This window comes from Saccopteryx bilineata, chromosome 2, assembly GCF_036850765.1.
Source record: "Saccopteryx bilineata isolate mSacBil1 chromosome 2, mSacBil1_pri_phased_curated, whole genome shotgun sequence".
NCBI lineage: Eukaryota > Metazoa > Chordata > Mammalia > Chiroptera > Emballonuridae > Saccopteryx > Saccopteryx bilineata.
The window spans coordinates 384,768,491-384,786,918 of record NC_089491.1 but is presented as its reverse complement, the minus strand read 5'-3'; the positions used below and the strand labels follow the sequence as shown (position 1 = coordinate 384,786,918).

At 57.7% G+C, this 18,428-nt stretch overlaps 1 protein-coding gene across 2 annotated transcripts in view; it reads left to right on the top strand.

Annotated features, from left to right (window-relative positions):
• CUEDC1 (CUE domain containing 1) overlaps window positions 1–14,515 on the top strand; it is an 84,539-nt gene extending 70,024 nt beyond the window's left edge. For both annotated transcript variants that reach the window (XM_066264032.1, XM_066264033.1), the window contains exons 4-11: window positions 3,966–4,092; window positions 4,775–4,967; window positions 5,849–5,932; window positions 8,068–8,139; window positions 8,957–9,050; window positions 10,082–10,140; window positions 10,819–10,889; window positions 12,979–14,515. In XM_066264032.1, coding sequence (XP_066120129.1) covers window positions 3,966–4,092; window positions 4,775–4,967; window positions 5,849–5,932; window positions 8,068–8,139; window positions 8,957–9,050; window positions 10,082–10,140; window positions 10,819–10,886 — 697 coding nt within the window. In that variant the 3' untranslated portion in view covers window positions 10,887–10,889; window positions 12,979–14,515. The remainder of the gene's footprint in view (window positions 1–3,965; window positions 4,093–4,774; window positions 4,968–5,848; window positions 5,933–8,067; window positions 8,140–8,956; window positions 9,051–10,081; window positions 10,141–10,818; window positions 10,890–12,978) is intronic.
• The last annotated feature ends 3,913 nt before the right edge of the window (window positions 14,516–18,428 follow it).

Below are 18,428 nucleotides of genomic sequence, written 5' to 3'. Positions count from 1 at the left end.
GGGAGGTAGGGGAGCAATGTTTTGAGTCGGACAGGAACAAAGCTGGGCTCCTTTTATCACAAGTGGTCCTAGGAGGCTGTAATGGGGTGGGGGACAGGGAGTAAGTGGGTGGGTTTGGCAGGACTTTCAGCCTGGGGTGGAGCTAAATGATTTCCCTTTGACTTTTAAAAAATTTTATCCCAAAGTGCTTTTGCAACTGGTTCAGTTTTTATTAGGCAGAATGGTTCTACCCATTTTTTAGAAGGGAAAACTGAGGCCATAAGAGACAAGATCCCATTGTGAACCTGGTGTGCGTATCCTGGCCACGTCCTCCCTCCCCTACTCTGGCTAGGTTTTCAGTAGCTGTGCTGGGGTAGGGCTGGGGGGCAGGGGCAGTGCAGCCCAGTGATGGGAGCCCCAGTTAGGGGCAAGGTGACCTTGGCACTAGACCAGTGGTAGTCAACCTGGTCCCTATGGCCCACTAGTGGGCGTTCCAGCTTTAATGGTGGGTGGTAGCGGAACAACCAAAGTATAAATAAAAAGATAGATTTAACTGTAGTAAGTTGTTTTATAAAGATTTATTCTGCCAAACTTAGTGAAAATCCGACATAAAGTACTTGGTAAGTAATTATTATTATATGCTTTAACTTGCTATAACTCTGCTTTATAAATTTTATAAAGCAAAGTTACTTCCCTACTTTGTAAATCACCATTACTGTGGAACCGGTGGGCGGTTAGAAAATTTTACTACTAACAGAGATACAACAGTGGGCGGTAGGTATAAAAAGGTTGACTACCCCTGCACTAGACTAACGCTCAGGAGGCCTCATTCGGACCCTGGTCTCTGACCCAGAAATGAAAGCTTTGCTAAACTGGGGGTGGATATAAACTGAGGGAAGGGAACTTGAGCTGTGGACTCAGCCAGAAGCAGAATACTCTTTCTACCCCCTCCCTTCGGATTCTTTCGGTGCCTTTGCTGTGTGGCGTTTAAACAGTGTGGCTCACTACTTAGTGCCTCATCAATGAAATGGAAGTGCTGATCCCTGCTCATCGGTGGTTCACAGCTCCTCCAACCCTCTGCTGCAGGGTTGACCTCTGAGCTTTAACACTGAACCCTGAGACCAGTGGCAAGGCTTCCCTCCGAGGCCAGTGTTCCTAAGAGCCAGGGCCAGCCTCTGAGCACATGCCCCTTTGCTCCAGGATGGCCCCGCTAGGCCCAGATCCACCCCTAGGCTTTACCCGGTCTCTCCATCCGGACCTTCATTTCCAGCCTTTATTGAGTCCCCTGCAGTATATAGATGCTGAACTATGTGTGTGATGCAGTAGTGAATAGAGCACTGCCTTGATGCCCCCCCAAGGAGATCAGAGTCTAGGGGAGGCATAGATGTGGGGGCAGGGGTACAGCAAAGGCTGCCTAGAGGAGCTGATGTCTAAGCTGTGATCTGGTGAAGCGAAGGACAGGAGGGCATTCCAGGCAAAGGAAACAGCATGTGCAAAGGCCTGGAGGCAGCAAAGAGGGAACCACCTTGGGGACTCAAGGAAGTATGGAATGGCTGGATGAGCCCAGAGAGGCAAGCAGATCCCGCGGTCCCTGTGGGTGCTTGGAGGGGCCGGGCCCTCTCCTGCAGCCAGTGGGTTTCCTGGAGAGTGCCAGGATCCGTTAGTGTTCTAGAATCTCCCTCTGGCTGCTGGTGGAGTTCAGTTCGAGTAGGAGGTTGGGGGAGGAATGGCCTGGTGCCTTTCTGTCACCTCTGGTCACTGGGGTACCTGTGAGACTACAGCTGGGCCAGGATTTGGAAGCTTGTCCTGCTGGGGCACAGAGACACGGGGTCATCCCAGGGAAGTGTGCCTGGAATGCCAAGATCCCAGGGCCCGGGTTTGGCCTGAGTGATCCGGGTGCCCTTGGAGAGCGCCTGACCCTTCTGAGCCTCAAGGTCCAGGCTTAACTAAAAATCCTGCCTGGAAGTTTTGACTCTGAAATCCTTCTGGGGTTTGGTGTTCCGTGGGTTCCACCTGGAGGTCTGACTGGGAGGGGGTTCTAATCCAGGGCTCCAAGGGGCAGGCTCAGAGCCCCCCTTCTCTCTCCTTCCCTTCCCCCAGCCTGTCCAACCCTGAGGCACCCCTCCACTTAGGCCACTTGCTGTTTCCCCCTTGAAATGACAGCTTTGGGAGTTTTTTATTTGCCTTTGGGCTCATTTCTGACATTCTTTCCGGACCACAGTGGAGTTGCCCGGGCCGCCTGGGCCCAGGGCCCCCTGTCTCTCACAGCTAGGAGCTGACCTCATCTCCGCCGGTGCCAGGGCACCAGGCCAGGAGGGGCTACACCTGCCTTTCCTCCAGGACCTCAGGGCCAGCAGCAGGGGAAACTGAGGACAGGCTACTGCTCCTCACCCCCTCCTGTCTTGGGCTCTCAGTAAGATGTCCAGAGGAGTCCATGCCGCTCCAGGGTTCCCCTACCCCCTCCGCAGCTTTCCTGGGCAGCTCCAGGTGTGGTTGAGTTGGGGTGGGCACCCATGTCCCAGATAAAGACCCTGAAGCCCAAGGAAGGGTGGCAGCCCTGGAGAGGCCTTCTCTGTGCTGGGATTAATCAAAGGTGGTCTTCAAGTCCCTGAGCGATGGGGCACCCTCTTTCCTGGCTCTCAGGGCCTTGGGAAAAGGGAAGGTTCCAGCGGGGCCAGAGAAGGCAGAGCCGTGCAGAGAGAGCGCTGCCGGGAACTCCTGGGAGTGAGGCGGCCCCTGCAGACCGCCCCCTCCTGCAGCGAGGGGGCGGACCGCCTGCCGGGCTTCCCTGGGCTCCAGCCATGCGGCTCCCACCCCGCACTTAGCAGCTTGTTATCCCATCTGCTGCCGCCCCCGCCCCTCCCCCCGGCCCCCACCAGGCCACCCTCCCGAAATAGAAAAGGAGAGGAAGTCATTTCCACGGGCAGAGCGGCCCAGCCGGAAAAGCCCCCCTCCAGCGAGGGGGCCGCGGGATTCCTGGAGCTGGAGACCAAATCAAAGCCAGGTCCTAGGGCCAGAGGAGCTCCGGCCGCCCCGGCGCTCAGCTGCCTTCTGCATGTGTCACTTCCCTGATTCAGTGGAACATGTGTCCTGCGGTTGCCACGCTGCAGGCCTCCGAGGAGCTGTGGGAGCTGCTGGCCGGGCCCCAGGCTGCCCTCAGGCCCAGGGCAGGCGGGGGCCTGGGGTCAGGGAGGGCGCAAGTGACTGCCTCTCTTCCTCCGCTTCCCACCTGGCTGGTGGCCTCTGCCGTGCTTGGCATAGACTGCCAGGCCCCCTGCCTAGGAAGAGCTGCCCCAGCGCTCCCTGGAACAAGATCCTGTCTGCGCCGCCTTTCAGAACACTGTTCACACAGCCTGGTGAGGGCGCCCTCCGCCCTGGCAGGGAGACAGCAGTTTCTAGATGAGGAAGGTCAATCCGGAGGGGTGCAGGTCTCACCCCAGACCACCCTGCTGGCTTGTGGCTGCGCCAGAACTGGAGCCGGGATTTGTTCTACTCTCTGGGGATGCTGGTGTCCCCATGTCCCCCCACCCCTGCATACCAGCATTCAGGCGGGCTGGGCTGTTGGTGGCTTATGTGTCTGTTCCTTTGGAGCACACCTGTTACTCAGTGCTAGTGACACGAGCATAAAAGGCCATGACTCCTGATGGCTCTAGAGGACACTCAGGAACATCTGTGTCTCAATCCCCAGCACCCAGCACAGCGCCATGGGCAGAGAGCTCCATAGGGTTAGAGACATTAGAGACCTTAAGAGGTCTGTGGCTGGGAGCAGTGACCGTCCGGGGTGGCAGGGACCCAGTCCCAGGCCGGGGGACGGGTTGGCCGAGGCCTGGTGGAGAAGATGAGCTGGCGTGGCGGTCGTTGGGCTGGAAGCAGAGGCTGTGGGGAGCAGGAGTGCCCTCTGAGCAGGAGGACCCCGGTGTGGTGGGCCAGGACGCCCGTGCTTGAGCCTGACCACTCCCTCCTTCTTGTTGCCTCTTGCCCTGCAGCATCGATGTGCTGGGCCCCGCGACCCCTTCCAGCCAGAGGCACTATCGGAACTGGAACCCGCCCCTGCTGGGCAACCTCCCTGATGACTTCCTCCGCATCCTGCCTCAGCAGCTGGACGGCGTACAGGTGACACGTGGGGGGCGCCCCACCTGCCTGCGCAGCGTCCCTGTTGGCCCACACAGTTCGGCTGGCCAGTTTCACTTTCTGATATTTAAGCCCCGGCTGAGCTATTTCTGTTGCCCCGGGTTTGTAGGGAAAGAATGCTGAACTGAAAACCTCATTTCCTATCTGGGCCTGGAGGTCTCTTGTTCCCCCCAGGGAAGGTGACAGCCCTGAGGAGACAGGCCGCAGCCATCCTCCCAGGCCTGAGGGAGATGGGACAGCCAATGGCAGAGGGCTGGAGCACTTCCTTCCCTCTCCCGGGAAAGGGCCAGAGGCCGCCTGCCCCCAGAGCTTGTCATGTCCTAAGATGCTTTCATAGAGGGGTGTCCCCCTGAGACAGCCAGTGCGGGGACTTTTGAGTGTGGGAATTGTGAGTAGGCTACTGAGCAGTTTGCAGGTAAAGGGGTGGGGAGGTCCAAGAGAGGAATGGTCTTTTCTAAGCCCTTGCTGCTTCCCCAGCAGAGAGTACCCTGGCTCTCGCTGCAGTTGGATTCTGGCCTATGACCGGGTCTCGAAAGGAGGTGCAGGCCCCAGGGTGTAGCTGGAAGATCCTGGGAAAGGACAGGTGTGCACCAGATGTGCACAGATGTTTGTGCACCGCGTGCCCTTGTGAACAGGCATTCAACATGCTCACTCCCCTGCTCAGGGCAACCCTGGGGGCTCCAAGGCCAGGAGCGGAGAGGGAGGCCTGCCCCCCGCAGCGGGGCTCGGGACCCGGGACCAGGAGAGCCGCTGGAAGCAGTACCTGGAGGACGAGAGGATCGCGCTCTTCCTGCAGAATGAGGAGTTCATGAAGGAGCTGCAGCGCAACCGAGACTTCCTCCTGGCCCTGGAGAGAGGTGGCGCACGGGCGGGGCACGGCCGCCACTCTGTGGCCTTGGGGTGCAGGCGAGGCAGGGAGCAGGGGCCAGGGTGACCTCTGCACTGTTCAGACATGGCCCCTAAGGCCACGATCAGTGTGGGAGCCCCGGAATCCTGCCAAACGGGGACCTGTCACCCGCCACCCCTTCTCCCGCCCCCGTATTCAGAGGAAGAGAGGTGTGCCCGCTTAGGCCCTCTTCTCCCCCCTGCGCATCTGCTGTGTGCCAGGCGCCGGCCTTGGCATGGTGTGTCTGGAGCTCCAGGAACAGAGTGGCTGGTCCCCAGGTGCCAGAGTGGGAGTCTCCCGAGGAGAGGACGTTAAAGCGGGGGTTCCTGAGTTTTGGGGTATCTGGGTTGTCTTTGGCTTGGGGACCATGCTCTCTAGCCTGGCTGCCTTTCTCCTGTAGGGCGAGAGTGTGTTTGGGATGGAGTACAGCCCCAGAGGGCTGCAAGAGGTTGCTCCTGTGCATGTCACAGTGGCAGTGTGTGTGTGTGTGTGTGTGTGTGTGTGTGTGTGTCCGACAGCATGTCGTAGGGAGACACCTGTGGGCAGGGACAAGGGTAAGTTGAGACAGAGGCCCACGGCCAGCCGTAGCTTTGTAGCAAAAGGGCTGGGGGTCTTTGAGCATTTCCTGTTAAATGAAGGGGTTGGACTCTACGATCTCTCAGGGTCCTCCTCATTCTGACAGTCTCCCCTTCCCATGTTTTCAGGGCAGTAGTTTCTGTGATCTGACCGATTCTTTGACAGCCAGCAGATGTTGTGTGTGCTCGTGTGCGTGACTCAGGGTCTGACTTCCAACCGCCCCCTAGGTCTCAGCCCAGGTGTTAATGTCCTGACCTGAACGTGGTCCTTTTCCAGATCGACTGAAATACGAGTCCCAGAAATCCAAGTCCAGCAGCGTGGCGGTGGGGAATGACTTTGGCTTCCCCTCTCCTGCCCCAGGTAACCTTGCCTTCCTGTGAGAGAGAGCTGGAGGGCACAGGGGCGCACACCCCAGCTGTGCTTCTGTGCTTGGCATGTTTGGAGCTGGGGGTAGGGCGAGGAAACGGCCTGGCGGGAGGGTCACAGTGGGGTGAGACGACCCCTCCACTCAGCAGCCCTGCGTTCTCACAGTCCAGCGGCTGCCAGAGCGCACCTCCAGGGGTGTCGGGGGGGGGCTAACCGGCCGGCTCAGCTCCTTGGAGGTGTTGGGAACTCAGGTGAGAATGGGCCATGCCATACCACATTGTGTCCCATGTGGGGAGGAGGCCAAGAAGGACTCAGAGACTTACAAGCCTTGGTCTCCACTCAGGGGGAGCTTACGGGGATACAGCCAGGAAATGGGTAGAGCAAACCAGCAAAGCTGAGGACACACTATTGATTCGAGCAGATGGGTCAGAGGAGAAGGGCAGGATCAGTGTGGGAAGGGCTCACTCACTCATTCATTCATTCATTCATTCAGTAGTTGGGGAGGATCTGTTGTGGGCCAGGCTCTGCCCTTGTATTGGAGCTTCCTCCAGACTTTTGATCTTCATGTGTAATATATAAGATAGTGAGAAACAGAATTGCCTCAAGAGAAGTCCAGACCCCTCCAGGAGCCCTAAGAGGCTGAAGGAGGGTCAGGGGCGGACAGCAGCCTGTTGGGACGCACAGATGAGGGTCCAGAGACCCCTGCTCCACACTTGACACTGGGCTCAGCCTGTATATGCGCACAGTGGCCCCTCGTCGGCCAGAGCCCTCCACACACACACAGGCCGCCCACCCAGAAGCGGAATCTGCAGACCTTACATGGTGCTGTGGAGTGGGGGCCGGGGAGCAGAAGGATGGGGGAGCTCAGCTGATCCCGGCTCAAAGGAGAAAATCCCGTGGAACTGATTCATAGGCAACAGGCGGGGAGCTCAGCCCCCACCAGATGTGCATCTGAGAGTTTTAACGGCACACTCTGTCCTTGATCCTGAATTAACTATAGACACCAAGGCCGCCGAGATGGATCAGAGTGACTCACAGGGGACTTAGCAAACAAGGTGACTTGGATTAGCCGAATCGCACGGTGGAGAGCAGGGGCTTTAAAAGGGCAGCAAGAGACCCGAGTAAGGGCTGAGGAAGGGGGGAGACTTGAGGTGGCCACCTGGGTCCTGACACCGAGACAGGCCTACTCTCATTTCTACTCATTGTAACCAGTCAGGAACTCCATGTTGGGGGGGGGTAGTGGAGGGGGCTGACCGCGGGGGAAGGGCATGGGAACCACCACGGGCGGATGTCCCTGAGCCCTACACCTTCCGTCCGTCACCTCAGTAACTCTCACACCCTGTGGGATGCAGGCAGGCACACCAAGTGCTGGTGAATGTTTAATAGAGGTTGGGGCGCAGGGGAAGGGTGTGCAGTGTCTGGTGACTTGCATGGCGTAAAGAACTCTCACCACGGCTGATGTCAAGCTACCAATGTGACTTCGGGGACATGGAGTTGGTCAGGGAAGCAGCCAGCTGGGAGCCCGTGGGAGCTATTTCTCCACACATACAGCAGATCATAGGACTGTCCCCCTTCTTTTTTTTAAGTGAGAGGAGGGAAGACAGACTCCTACATGCATCCCAACTAGAATCCACCTGGCAACCCCTGTATAGGGCCGATGCTTGGACCAGCTGAGCTATCCCCAGCACCCAGGGCCAACGCTTAAATCAATCGAGCCACTGGCTGCAAGAGGGGAAGAGAGAGAAGGGGGAGAGGGAAGGGAAGAGAAGCAGATGGTTGCTTCTCATGTGTGCCCTGACTGGGGATTGAACCCAGGACATCTGCATGCTGTGCTGATGCTCTATCCACTGAGCTAACCCACCAGGGCCAGGACCTCTCCCCCCCTTTTTTAACTACTATAGAGGGGGAATGTGACGCTTGGGTGGGGAAGAAGTGTTCCTCAGACCCCAGCTGTCCTCCTCGCTGAAGCTCCATCCTGGTCAAGGGAGGAGCCTGCTCTTTGCTTCCTTCCTCCAAGAGCAGGGTCGGGTGAACCCCTGTCCTTCGGGGCAGCCCTGACCCGCCCCCCTGTGCCTGGGGAAGCCACTCTGCCTCTCATGCTGGCCCTCAGAGGTGTCTCCCCCTTCCAGGAGCCAGCGACGCCAACCCCGCTGTGTCCGAAGATGCCTTATTCAGGGACAAGTTGAAACACATGGGGAAATGTGAGTCCAGCCAGTGTCCCCCCCCTCCCCGATCTTCTCAGCCAGGCCCCGTGGCCACGGGAGGGAGGGAGCCACCCGGACCTTGTTGTGCAGCTGGCTCTGGGCGAACCGAAGTGACATTTAAATTGCAGGCTGGTTCCCTCAGCCTTCTTGCCTCGTTTCCCTCTGCAGCTGAGTCTGGGTACAAATTAAGTTTTAAATCCTCCTGGGCCAGCTGTCTGCAGAAAAATCATGCGCTGCACCCCCCCCCCCCAGCTTTAGTGTTCACATTCTCTGTGGCTGGAGGGGGCTTAGCCGGCCTGAGTTGGGAGGTCTTCGCTACCCCCACTCTCTGCAGGTGGGAAGGCCTGTGGGGGCCGTGACCTCCGCCTGCAGTCCTGCCAGCCAGGCCGTGCCCTCCGCTGCCCCTGCCACCCCCTGCACAGACACACGGCCGTGTGTGAAGGAGGCCGCCATCCTTTCAGGCTCCATTTCAGGGAAAATCTGGGATTAGTCACGGAAATCCCAGAGCCAGCTCTGGAGGTGACCAGGGGCGGCAGGAGGCGGTGGGGAGGAAAGCCAGTATGCATCGCTGTTTGTCAGGCTGAGGAGGAATACCCAGGGCTCGGGCGGCCAGCTGTCCCCAGGCCAGCTCCCGGTAGCCTGTGCTGCCCCTGTGGGCCAAGCCGGGTGGCCACCTCACTCCCCCAGGGCCCCAGCCGGGCATCACCTCCCCAGCTGCCCCCGCCCTAGCAGGGAGGAGAGGGGCCGCCCCTGAGCCCGGGCGGGCAGCTCCCTGCTGCTCTGGCTGCTGGCTCACAGGCCCCTGTGCCCCCAGCCACTCGGAGGAAGCTGTTTGAACTGGCCAAGGCCTTCTCTGAGAAGACCAAGATGAGGAAATCGAAGAGGAAACACTTGCTGAAGCATCAGTCGTATCCTTTCTGGCCTGGTCCCGGGTGAGGGTGACAGGTTCTGAGGCACTGGACCCTGGGCTGGGCACTCTCCCGGCTGCGGGTCCGCCCGCTCCTGCGGCCCACCCCTCTCCCTGAGACCCGCTGTCCCGTCTCTCTGTGCCCGTCTGGACCACCATGACCAGGCTTGGGGAAAGGACCAGCGTCCCATCCCCCATCTTCCTTCTAGAGCAGAGGTCCCCAAACTACGGCCCGCGGGCCACATGCGGCCCCCTGAGACCATTTATCCGGCCCCCACCGCACTTCCGAAAGGGGCACCTCTTTCATTGGTGGTCAGTGAGAGGAGCTCATTGACCATCTCATTAGCCAAAAGCAGGCCCATAGTTCCCATTGAAATACTGGCCAGTTTGTTGATTTAAATTTACTTGTTCTTTATTTTACATATTGTATTTGTTCCCATTTTGTTTTTTTACTTTAAAATAAGATATATGCAGTGTGCATAGGGATTTGTTCATAGTTTTTTTTATAGTCCGGCCCTCCAACGGTCTGAGGGACAGTGAAATGGCCCCCTGTGTAAAAAGTTTAGGGACCCCTGGTATAGAGACTCAGAAGGGAACCTGCAGCGTTCGTACGTTTTGTCAGGAGTACCCTGCATCCTGGGAGAAGACTTGGTTCTCCCACTAATGTCTCCACCTGAACTCGTCCTCGGGTCTCCCCGCCTCATTTCAAGCATATGGGTCCTGCCTTCTCACTTTCAATCCCTTGAGGGAAAATACGGTTTCCCACCCTTTCCCCTGGGCTCCCAGCCATGCTGGCCAAGCAGGGTCCAGGGTATTAGAAGCTGGAACAGCCAAAGGGGAACAGGAGGGACTAGCTTCTCCGTTCCCGGGCTGGGGGCTGGGGGAGGGGAGGCTTTGGGGGTGTTGGGGGTAAGGCTGGTGTGGCAGGAGCCTCCCGAGCTTGCAGTGGGTGGTGGAGGACTAAGGGTCGTGAGTTGGAGGGCTAGGCAGTGCCCACCCATCCTAGGACAGTTTTCCTGAATGGCCGGGCAGGCTGGGGGCCGCTGCGTCAACGGCCAACCTCCTGGACGACGTGGAGGGCCACACCTGTGGTGAGCGCGGAGTGCGGGAAGCGGGTCTCTGAGCGGCCAGTGATCAGTGACCCTCCAAGAAGAGGGCCTGTGTGTCCTATGGGTGGACCCAACCTGGGGACACATGCAGGATGGGTGGGCGGGTGACCCAAAGAAATGGATCTTCCCACTGGGACCATATTGCCTCTCCCTTCCACCCCTGGAGGGGAGCCCCAGCCACACCTCCACCCGGAGCTCAAAATCCCAGGTGCTGTTGCTGGGGGGTGTCTCTGGAGTGCGAGGCGCAGACAGGCTTCAACCTGAGAACCAAGCTCTGGGCAGGTCCAGCGTCTGGACCCAGAGGCCCTTCAGCAAGACGCTGCCGCCAACTCAGCTGGCGCAAAGCCAAGCCCTGGTCCTCGTGCTTCCGAGAGAGGGGCCTTCAGTGGTCAGGAGGCGTCCAGAAGCGAGGACTTGAGGGCCTTCGAGGTCATCTGTAGAGTCCAACTTCCCCACCCCACTTTATAGATGAGGGAACTGAGGGGAGGTCTTGTCCGGGGTCTTGGAGCTCAGTGATGGAGCCAGGCTGGCAGACAGGTGTCCTGATCCACACTGCGCTCTGCTGCCTTCCCACCAGACGCCCCTCCCCCGGGGCCAGCACGTGCCCCAGTCTGGGGGCACGCAGGGTAGGGGATGAGGCAGTGTCCCTCTGCTTTTCAGATGAAGACTTCCGGGGAAGGCGACAGGAGGTCCCCAAGGTGGAGGAAACCCTAAGGGAAGGACAGTAAGAGGTAAGGCCTGGGCCACAGCTGCCCAGGGACTGCCTGAGGCCGGGACCCCAACGCCCCACATCCTTAGTGTCTTCCCAGGAGTCCAGAGGCATCGGGCTCCGGAACCAGAGAGCACGGGCCGTGGGTTTCCTCGCTCGTCATTGTGGCAGGAAACATGGGTCTTTTGCATTTTGTTTTATTTATTCATTTGATGAAAGGTAATCACACCTGTTGGTGCCAAATGCTAGGAACAGGAAAAACAAATCAGCTTTGCCCTCGAACAGTTTGCAGCCTAGCTGCGACAATAGTCCAGGCCACACCCGGCACACTGAGGGGACAATGTAGGAGGAGCAGGGATGGCCTCACGCAAGCGGTGTACACACAACGCTCCCACTGGCCTCTTGGGCAGGCGGTGTCGCGTTTGCCACGAGCTGGCAAGGAAACAGCCCCTCTGAGGGCAGTTCTGTCTCCGGCTGGAGCCCGGGCCCCCACCTTCTCCCCTCTCCCTGTGCATCCCTGTGGGAGAAAGGGACTGTCCGTGCCTCCTCCAGGACTCTGTAGCGACAGTCACTCTCCGGCCCCTCCCCCATCAGGAAGCTGCCCGCCGCCCTTCCCCCGGCTGCTGCCTTGGTCCCAGCGGTGGGCATCAACAGGCTTTCTTGAGCTGATGGTGTGGCAGGCATGGCCCTGCTGCAGACTGTGCAGGTGTATTGGCTGCCCTCAGGACAGCTGTCACAGAGACACAGCCCGGAACAGTTACCAGTGGGCAGCTGGCCTGCTCATCACCTCCACCGAGCCCTTCCAGGCCTGTTCATTATCTCGGGCTGTCTCATCCACGGATCTGTACCCCCACTTCCCTGGGAGGCTCACCAAGCGCCACAGGAAGGGCCCGCTGCTGACGGTGTTGCTGCTGTCCCCTTCCCTGGGGTCCCCAGGGAAACCATGTCCAGTCCAGAGCCATCAGGACCTTGCCCATCATTTTCTCTCCTCTGAGTCTTCTAGCTCTTCCCCTTCCAGCCTCTTCTTCGAGCCTACATTCTCCGCTTCTCCATCTTAAAAATCACCCAACTTGCAAAAAAGTGGCATCCTCCTTCGCCCATTGCAGGCTGGTGACCCCTCCCGCCACCACCAGAGTGACACCTGCCTGGCGCAGGGCCTTCTTCAGTGCTGCGTCCCCCGGCCCTCTCTTCTGCACGCTGTGCCCATAGTCTTTCCTGAAGTCGCCCTCCCTTGCCTCCTGTGGCCCCAGAATCCTGGGCCTTCTTCCTCTCAACTTGAGTCTCAGGGTGCTGTTTGGTCTCCGGTTACTTCTGCTCCCTCAATCCCAGCTCTCCTGGTAGCTCTGCCCTTGACCTTCTGAAATCTTCTCACTCCCCACAGCAAAGCCACCACCTGCTTTTACAGTGTCAGCAATACTTCTGTGCATTTGACTCCAAAATCTGAAACTCCATCTCAGTTTGTCCCCCAGTCTGCTCCGTAACCCCAGCTGGGCCACGGTTGTCTTTCTAGCTCTAGATGTCTAGAGACTAGAAGGCCAGTCTCTCCTCCCTACCGTCTTTTCCATTTCACTTCTCTTCCTTTTCCCTTCCCCTCACCTGGTTCACAGCCGCTGGTCCCTCCGCTGCCCCTACTCTGTCTGCCCCATCACCAGAACACTTCAGTTCCGATCATCCTGGCCCTCTGAGTGGGTCTTCTGAGTACTAAAGGCTTGCAAACTCCTCAGGCCGGTGCATGGGGCACAAGTTTACTTTGCTGCTGCAGCAGGTGCCCTCAGGCTGGCTCACCTGAGCCACCGCTGTATCAGAATGGGCGGGCGCCTCCCTGCGGCTCGGCCCTTCCCGTGCAGCGTGTCTACTGGAAGTGTGGTTCCTACTCCATCGCCAGCTGCCAGAGTCCCTGGGATTCTGCGAGGTGGACCGTTTCTGGGCGCTTGGATTCTGTGACTGGGTGTGTGTCCCCAGGCGGAGTTCCAAGGCTGACACAGTCCCCAGAGGAAGGAGAGGGTTCCTGTCTTGGATAGCTCTGCCCAAAACCATCTCTCTGGGAACCGGTGATGAAAGACCACTGAGCTCCATTGAAAAAGATGTCTCCCGTCCCTTTCCCTTACCAGATGACAGCCTTCCTCCTCGCTGGGGAGGACCTGACCCGGTGGAGGCAGCGAGAGCAGCCCGGCCCCGGTTGGAGAGCCGAGCTGCAGCCGGACAGATGGTGCTTGAGGACCAAGGCCCAGCGATTCTCGGCCACAGTCCAGCCCCGCCACTGCCACTGCCACTGCCACTTTCCATGGGACTTAGAACTTCAGAGTTGCATGCTGTGATTGGAGGAAGGACCTGGGGGGGGGGGCAGTGGCCAACCAGGGCCCCCTTTGTAGGCAGGCTGTTCTGTGGGCAATGAATGGAAATGCAGGCTCCAACCCCCTTCTAAAAAAACAACAAAGCCCCAGAAACATGCAGAGGCTGGAGTGCCACAGAGAGCAGGACGACCCTACCAGAGGCTCTTTGACCGGAAGGAGGAGCCCCTGCTCCCCCCTCCCCGCCTCCCCTGCTGGGCCCCAGACACTGCCTCATCTGCCCCATCCCCAGCTCCCCCTGGGCACTTTGAGCCCTGTATCCCCATTGTCCCCCGCATCTTTCTCAGCCTGCTGAACCTTGGGCACAGCCCCTGCATGGACCTCCAGATGGGGGGCAGCCCTGGGCAGCAACTTGGCCCCCTCTGAGGAGTGATGGGACACGGGAGAGGTGTCTGCCCACGGCCCTGCCTGGGCCCCTCAGGCGACCTCTGATAGGGGCTGGCGCGACCCCCGGCGGGGATGGGGAGGCGGCCGCCCCGGAGCTGGAGGACTCGGGCTGGGCAGGAATGGTCTGGGCAAGGAGAAGAGGCTGCCGCCCTGGCTGGAAGTGCCTGGGGCAGAAGAGCTTGCTGGGTGCCCTTTGCCAAGAGTGAGAAGGTACATGATCCCAGGAGGAAAACTCTGGTTCTACTAACCTTAGCCGGCACCAACCACTGCCAATGGGAGGGAGACCGCCCCGTCTCTCTGCCCACCCCCGCCGTCCCCCGTCGGGATGGGAACGCGCTGACCTCTCAGGAGACCCGGGAGTCCTGGGCAGCCCGACGTTTCAGCCGCCCACCCCCTCGAGTGTGCAAGCAGCCCCACCGCGCGGGGCGGGCGGGAACTGGGAGCCAAGCCGTTGCGGGCCCGATGGCCTCAAGTCACCCCGAGATAACGAGGGCGTGGCGGGCGCTCAGGGCCGCAGGCGGAGGCGACACCGCGATCGCACCTCCCTCCGCCCACGCCGCGCGCGGTAGGGGCCAGACGCGCCGCCGCCGCTTGGCATGCCCAAGTTTGGAAGCGCGTGGGGCCGGCCCTGCCCAGAAAGGGCCGCCTGCCCTCCGCGGCGTGCCGCGCTGGCTGTGCCCCCATCCAGGCACCTTGGGCTCCTATCCCGAGCCCCAGCTGGGGCTGACCCCGGGGGCTGAGGACCGGGCCTCTGGGCTATGGCCCCGGCCTCTCTCCGTGCTAGGACCCGACCCCACGTCTGTGCGTGTTGTTTTGTTAGTGTTTTTCCCGCCTCCTTTTCCCCCTCTGTGTGGGTTTTCTCTTGGGGCTATTTCATAGGACTTCCTGTAATAAAGACTTGGTGTTCTTCTCTTGGTGCTCTGATGTGGCTGGCGGCGTGGGCTGAGCCCTCTTCTGTTCCCGCGCAGGGCTTGGCCCCGGCAGCCCCGTGTCACTCCCATAGGCCACCTGCTTCACGCCCCCATTAAGCCGTAGCGTTTGTAAGGCCCCAAGGGCTCAGACCTCCCTACAGATCACTCAGGAGGTGACACCTGCCACCTTGCCGACCTGCTGGCTTTTCCTGTTTACCCTGAGAAAGCAAACTGCTCGCTGATAGGCAAAGAAAACACGGACAGGAAAGGCAGCGTCTGGCAAAAGCTGCAGCTTGTCACCTCCTTAAATAAACAGCTTCAGGAGAGAAGGCCGACTGGAGGCTGGAGGGATGTTCAATCTCGGACTTCAAAGGGTCCGCAGACATCTCCATTTAAACAGCTCTGGTTTCCCTACTGCCCAGCCCAGCCGGGCTACCTCCCACGCGGAACTTACTACCGAAGGAGGAAGCTGGTGCCCTTTCCAGACAGGGCAGTTCTCAAGGTTAAAGGGGTCTCCCTGTGCTGAGCCCCAAGGCCTCCTGCGGCTTCCACCTGTACATCTGCTTTCTGGGCCCCAGGTAACCCAGGCCAAGGCCACCACTCTGCCCCCTGAGGCCGTGTTTGAACTAGTGGCCTGGCTCTCTCCTTAAGGACAAACCGTGGAGGCTCCCAGCTTTCCTCCACACCCCCAGTTGGAGCGAGGTGAGCTGGTAAATGGGCACATCTGGGACAGCTGGTGATGCTCCAGACACGTTGGGATCTGGGCAAACCAAGAGTATCCTCTAACCCCAGCTCTGTACGTTCTAGTGAGAGCCGCGGGCCCGTGCAGCCCCTGGGACAAAGCAGCTGCCCTGGGACCTCAGTAGAAATGAGTTCTCAGCCCAGAAGAACTGGCCTGGTTGTCACCAGGCTGGGGTCTCAACCCTTCCTCTGTCCTTTGAGGCACCTGGTAGAGGGTTGAGGTCAGAGAAAAGACAGGAGAGAAACTTGGTTTGCAGAAAGTAGGTAAGGCGTGGGACGATGAAGATGATGGCCAGTTAGGGGTGCTTTTCTGTATGCTAGTCACTTTTCTAGGGTGTTTATGCTATTTTACCTAATCCCTACAGCTATTACATTAAAAAAGAAATCAGTATTATTATTCCCACTTCATGGATCAGGAAACAGACACAGAAATGTTAAGGTCCTTACTCAACATCATCCTTAGTAAGTGGTAGTCCCTGGATATGAACCGTGGCAGCTGAACGCTAGCACTGGTGCTGAAACACTAAACTGTATATTGGGGCGAGGAAACAGGTGGTGAGAATTAGAACCCCTGCACAGATGCAGTCTGTGGAGCACGAAAGGGTCCACCTGCCTAAAAACGTCTCCGTAGTCACACAGGATCCAAAGTGAGCCTGGTACTCACCTATTAGCATTCTTGATCTGGTTTAAAAAACAATCTTTTAGAATTTCCCATAAATGGCAAATATGCTACCGAGAGAGAAGCACATGAACTCTTTTTGTCCATTATCAAACATAGATTAATTTGTTGGATTAACTGGCTAGACCAGCTGGAGGAAGATTTGGAAATTTCTGATGAGTGGGCAGGGGAGGTGAGTGTTGAATGGGATTGTGTAAGTCTACTGCCACCTGGTGGTAATCTCTCGGAAATGGCAGTCCCAGGTCGCTAACAGGCCAAACACCATTTTCCCAGAAGGAAGATGTGAGTACTTGTTCGGCCCGAGGCCAAAGAGAATTTACTCTGTTCACTTGTCTTATATTTTGTAAAAATTTCAAAACAGATATTTTGCACTTAGAAAATTTTTTTTGTTTATTAATTTTTTTTTTTAGAGAAACATTAATTCATTGTTCCACTTATTTATGCATTCATTCGTTGATTCTTGTATGTACCCTGACTGGGGGGGGGGGTCACATCCATAACCTTGATGTATTGGGATGATGCCCTAACCAACTGAGCTACCCGACCAGGGCTATACATATTTTTTCTTAAAAGGGACACTAAGATTATACAAGCTTCAGGCTCCACACAACCAGCATTTCCCCTGCTTGTCATTTCTAGAGAGTAAAGAGGCACAAATCCTTATCAAGCCAAAAAGATTATCCCAGGGACTCTGAAGTAAGGAGCTGTGGAGCTCAGTACAAACGCAGCATGAGTCAACCTTGCTCTAACCTCGCTGTTTGAAGTGTGGTCTGTGGATACGGTCACCATTGACATCAACCTGGAAGCCTGTTAGAAATGCAGAGTTCCAGGCCTTACTCCCGACCTACTGAGTCCAAATCTGCATTTCCCAAGAACCCCAGGGGGTTCAGGTGCACACTAAATATTGAGATGCTTTGCCTTCCACAAGAAAAGAAGAGCCCACACCAGTCCAGAAATGTCTGCCTTCAAGGGCCTTATCCCCGCTGGGATAACTCCACAGAGTGATTCCAATAACAAAAGGTCAGAGTGTTGCTCCAGGCCCGCAGGCTCCTGTTTCCCTGACTACAAAGGAACCACGACGATACAGACCTCCCAGGGCAGGTGCAGGAATAAAGTGCTTGTCCCTCCCCAGCCTGAACTCAGTTCTCCTTGGTGACAGAATTGCTGTTTGCTGAAGAAATGAATGGGCAGCCACGTGAAAATTCCTTGCAAATTGCCAGGTGTGATTTAATTGTAGGTGTGGTTCAATAAATCGTGATGTATTGCTCTTAAGCATGGAATGGTCAGAAATCGTTATTATCACTCCTATTTATTGCGCGGTTACCACATAGCAGGCGCGGGGTTCTAAGCACTCTGCAGGTGTTAACCCACTGAATCCTCACAATAAGACTGTCAGGTAGGTGCTGTGGTTATGCCCATTTTACAGATGACAGAACTGAGGCCCGGAGGTTTGTAAAAGGGATCTAGCCATCAGTGAGGCACAAAGGACAGCCAGAACTGGAAATGACCAGGTGCATGGAGGGATGGACGGTTATTTCCCGTCAACCTCAGCTTTCTCCCTGTGGGTGCACCTGGGGAGGGCCTCCAGGCAGGAGGGCTGGATGTGAGTTGGCACCAAGGGAGGCCTGGGACGGCTGCATCCTCAGTTGTTCTAACTTGGCTTTATTCATCCACGCTGTTCACTAGAAAACTTTCTAAGAGCCAGCTCTAGGCCAAGCACCAGGTTGGGTGTGAGAGGCGGAGATAAGAGCCCCGTTTCCTGCCCTTGGAGAGGCCTAGTTAGACAGCCTCAGACAAGTAAACAGAGTTACAACACCGAGCTGCCAGCTGCGACAGAGATAAGCTGAGGGAGGGAGGCAGCAGGCCCTGGGGACACACTCACCCAGTCTGGCTGAGTGTGTGCCCCAAACAGCCCAGGGCAGCGGGAGACACAGCACCTCCCCCTGGAAACCTTCTTCCTTGCCCTTCCTCCCCCTGCTCCTTGGACTGTGCCTGGAACCTATACTATTGCTTTCTTCCTCTTTTCAATGTTTTTAATTTTTATTTATTGATTTTTTTTTTGTATTTTTCTGAAGCTGGAAACGGGGAGAGATAGACAGACTCCCGCATGCGCCCGACCGGGATCCACCTGGCACGCCCACCAGGGGGCGACGCTCTGCCCCTCCGGGGCGTCGCTCTGTTGCGACCAGAGCCACTCTAGCGCCTGGGGCAGAGGCCAAGGAGCCATCCCCAGCGCCCGGGCCATCTTTGCTCCAATGGAGCCTTGGCTGCGGGAGGGGAAGAGAGAGACAGAGAGGAAGGAGAGGGGGAGGGGTGGAGAAGCAAATGAGCGCTTCTCCTGTGTGCCCTGGCCGGGAATCGAACCCGGGACTTCTGCACGCCAGGCCGACGCTCTACCACTGAGCCAACCGGCCAGGGCCTTTATTTATTGATTTTAGAGAGAGAGGAAAGGAGAGGGAGAGAGAGAGAGATAGAAACATCGACCTGTTTCT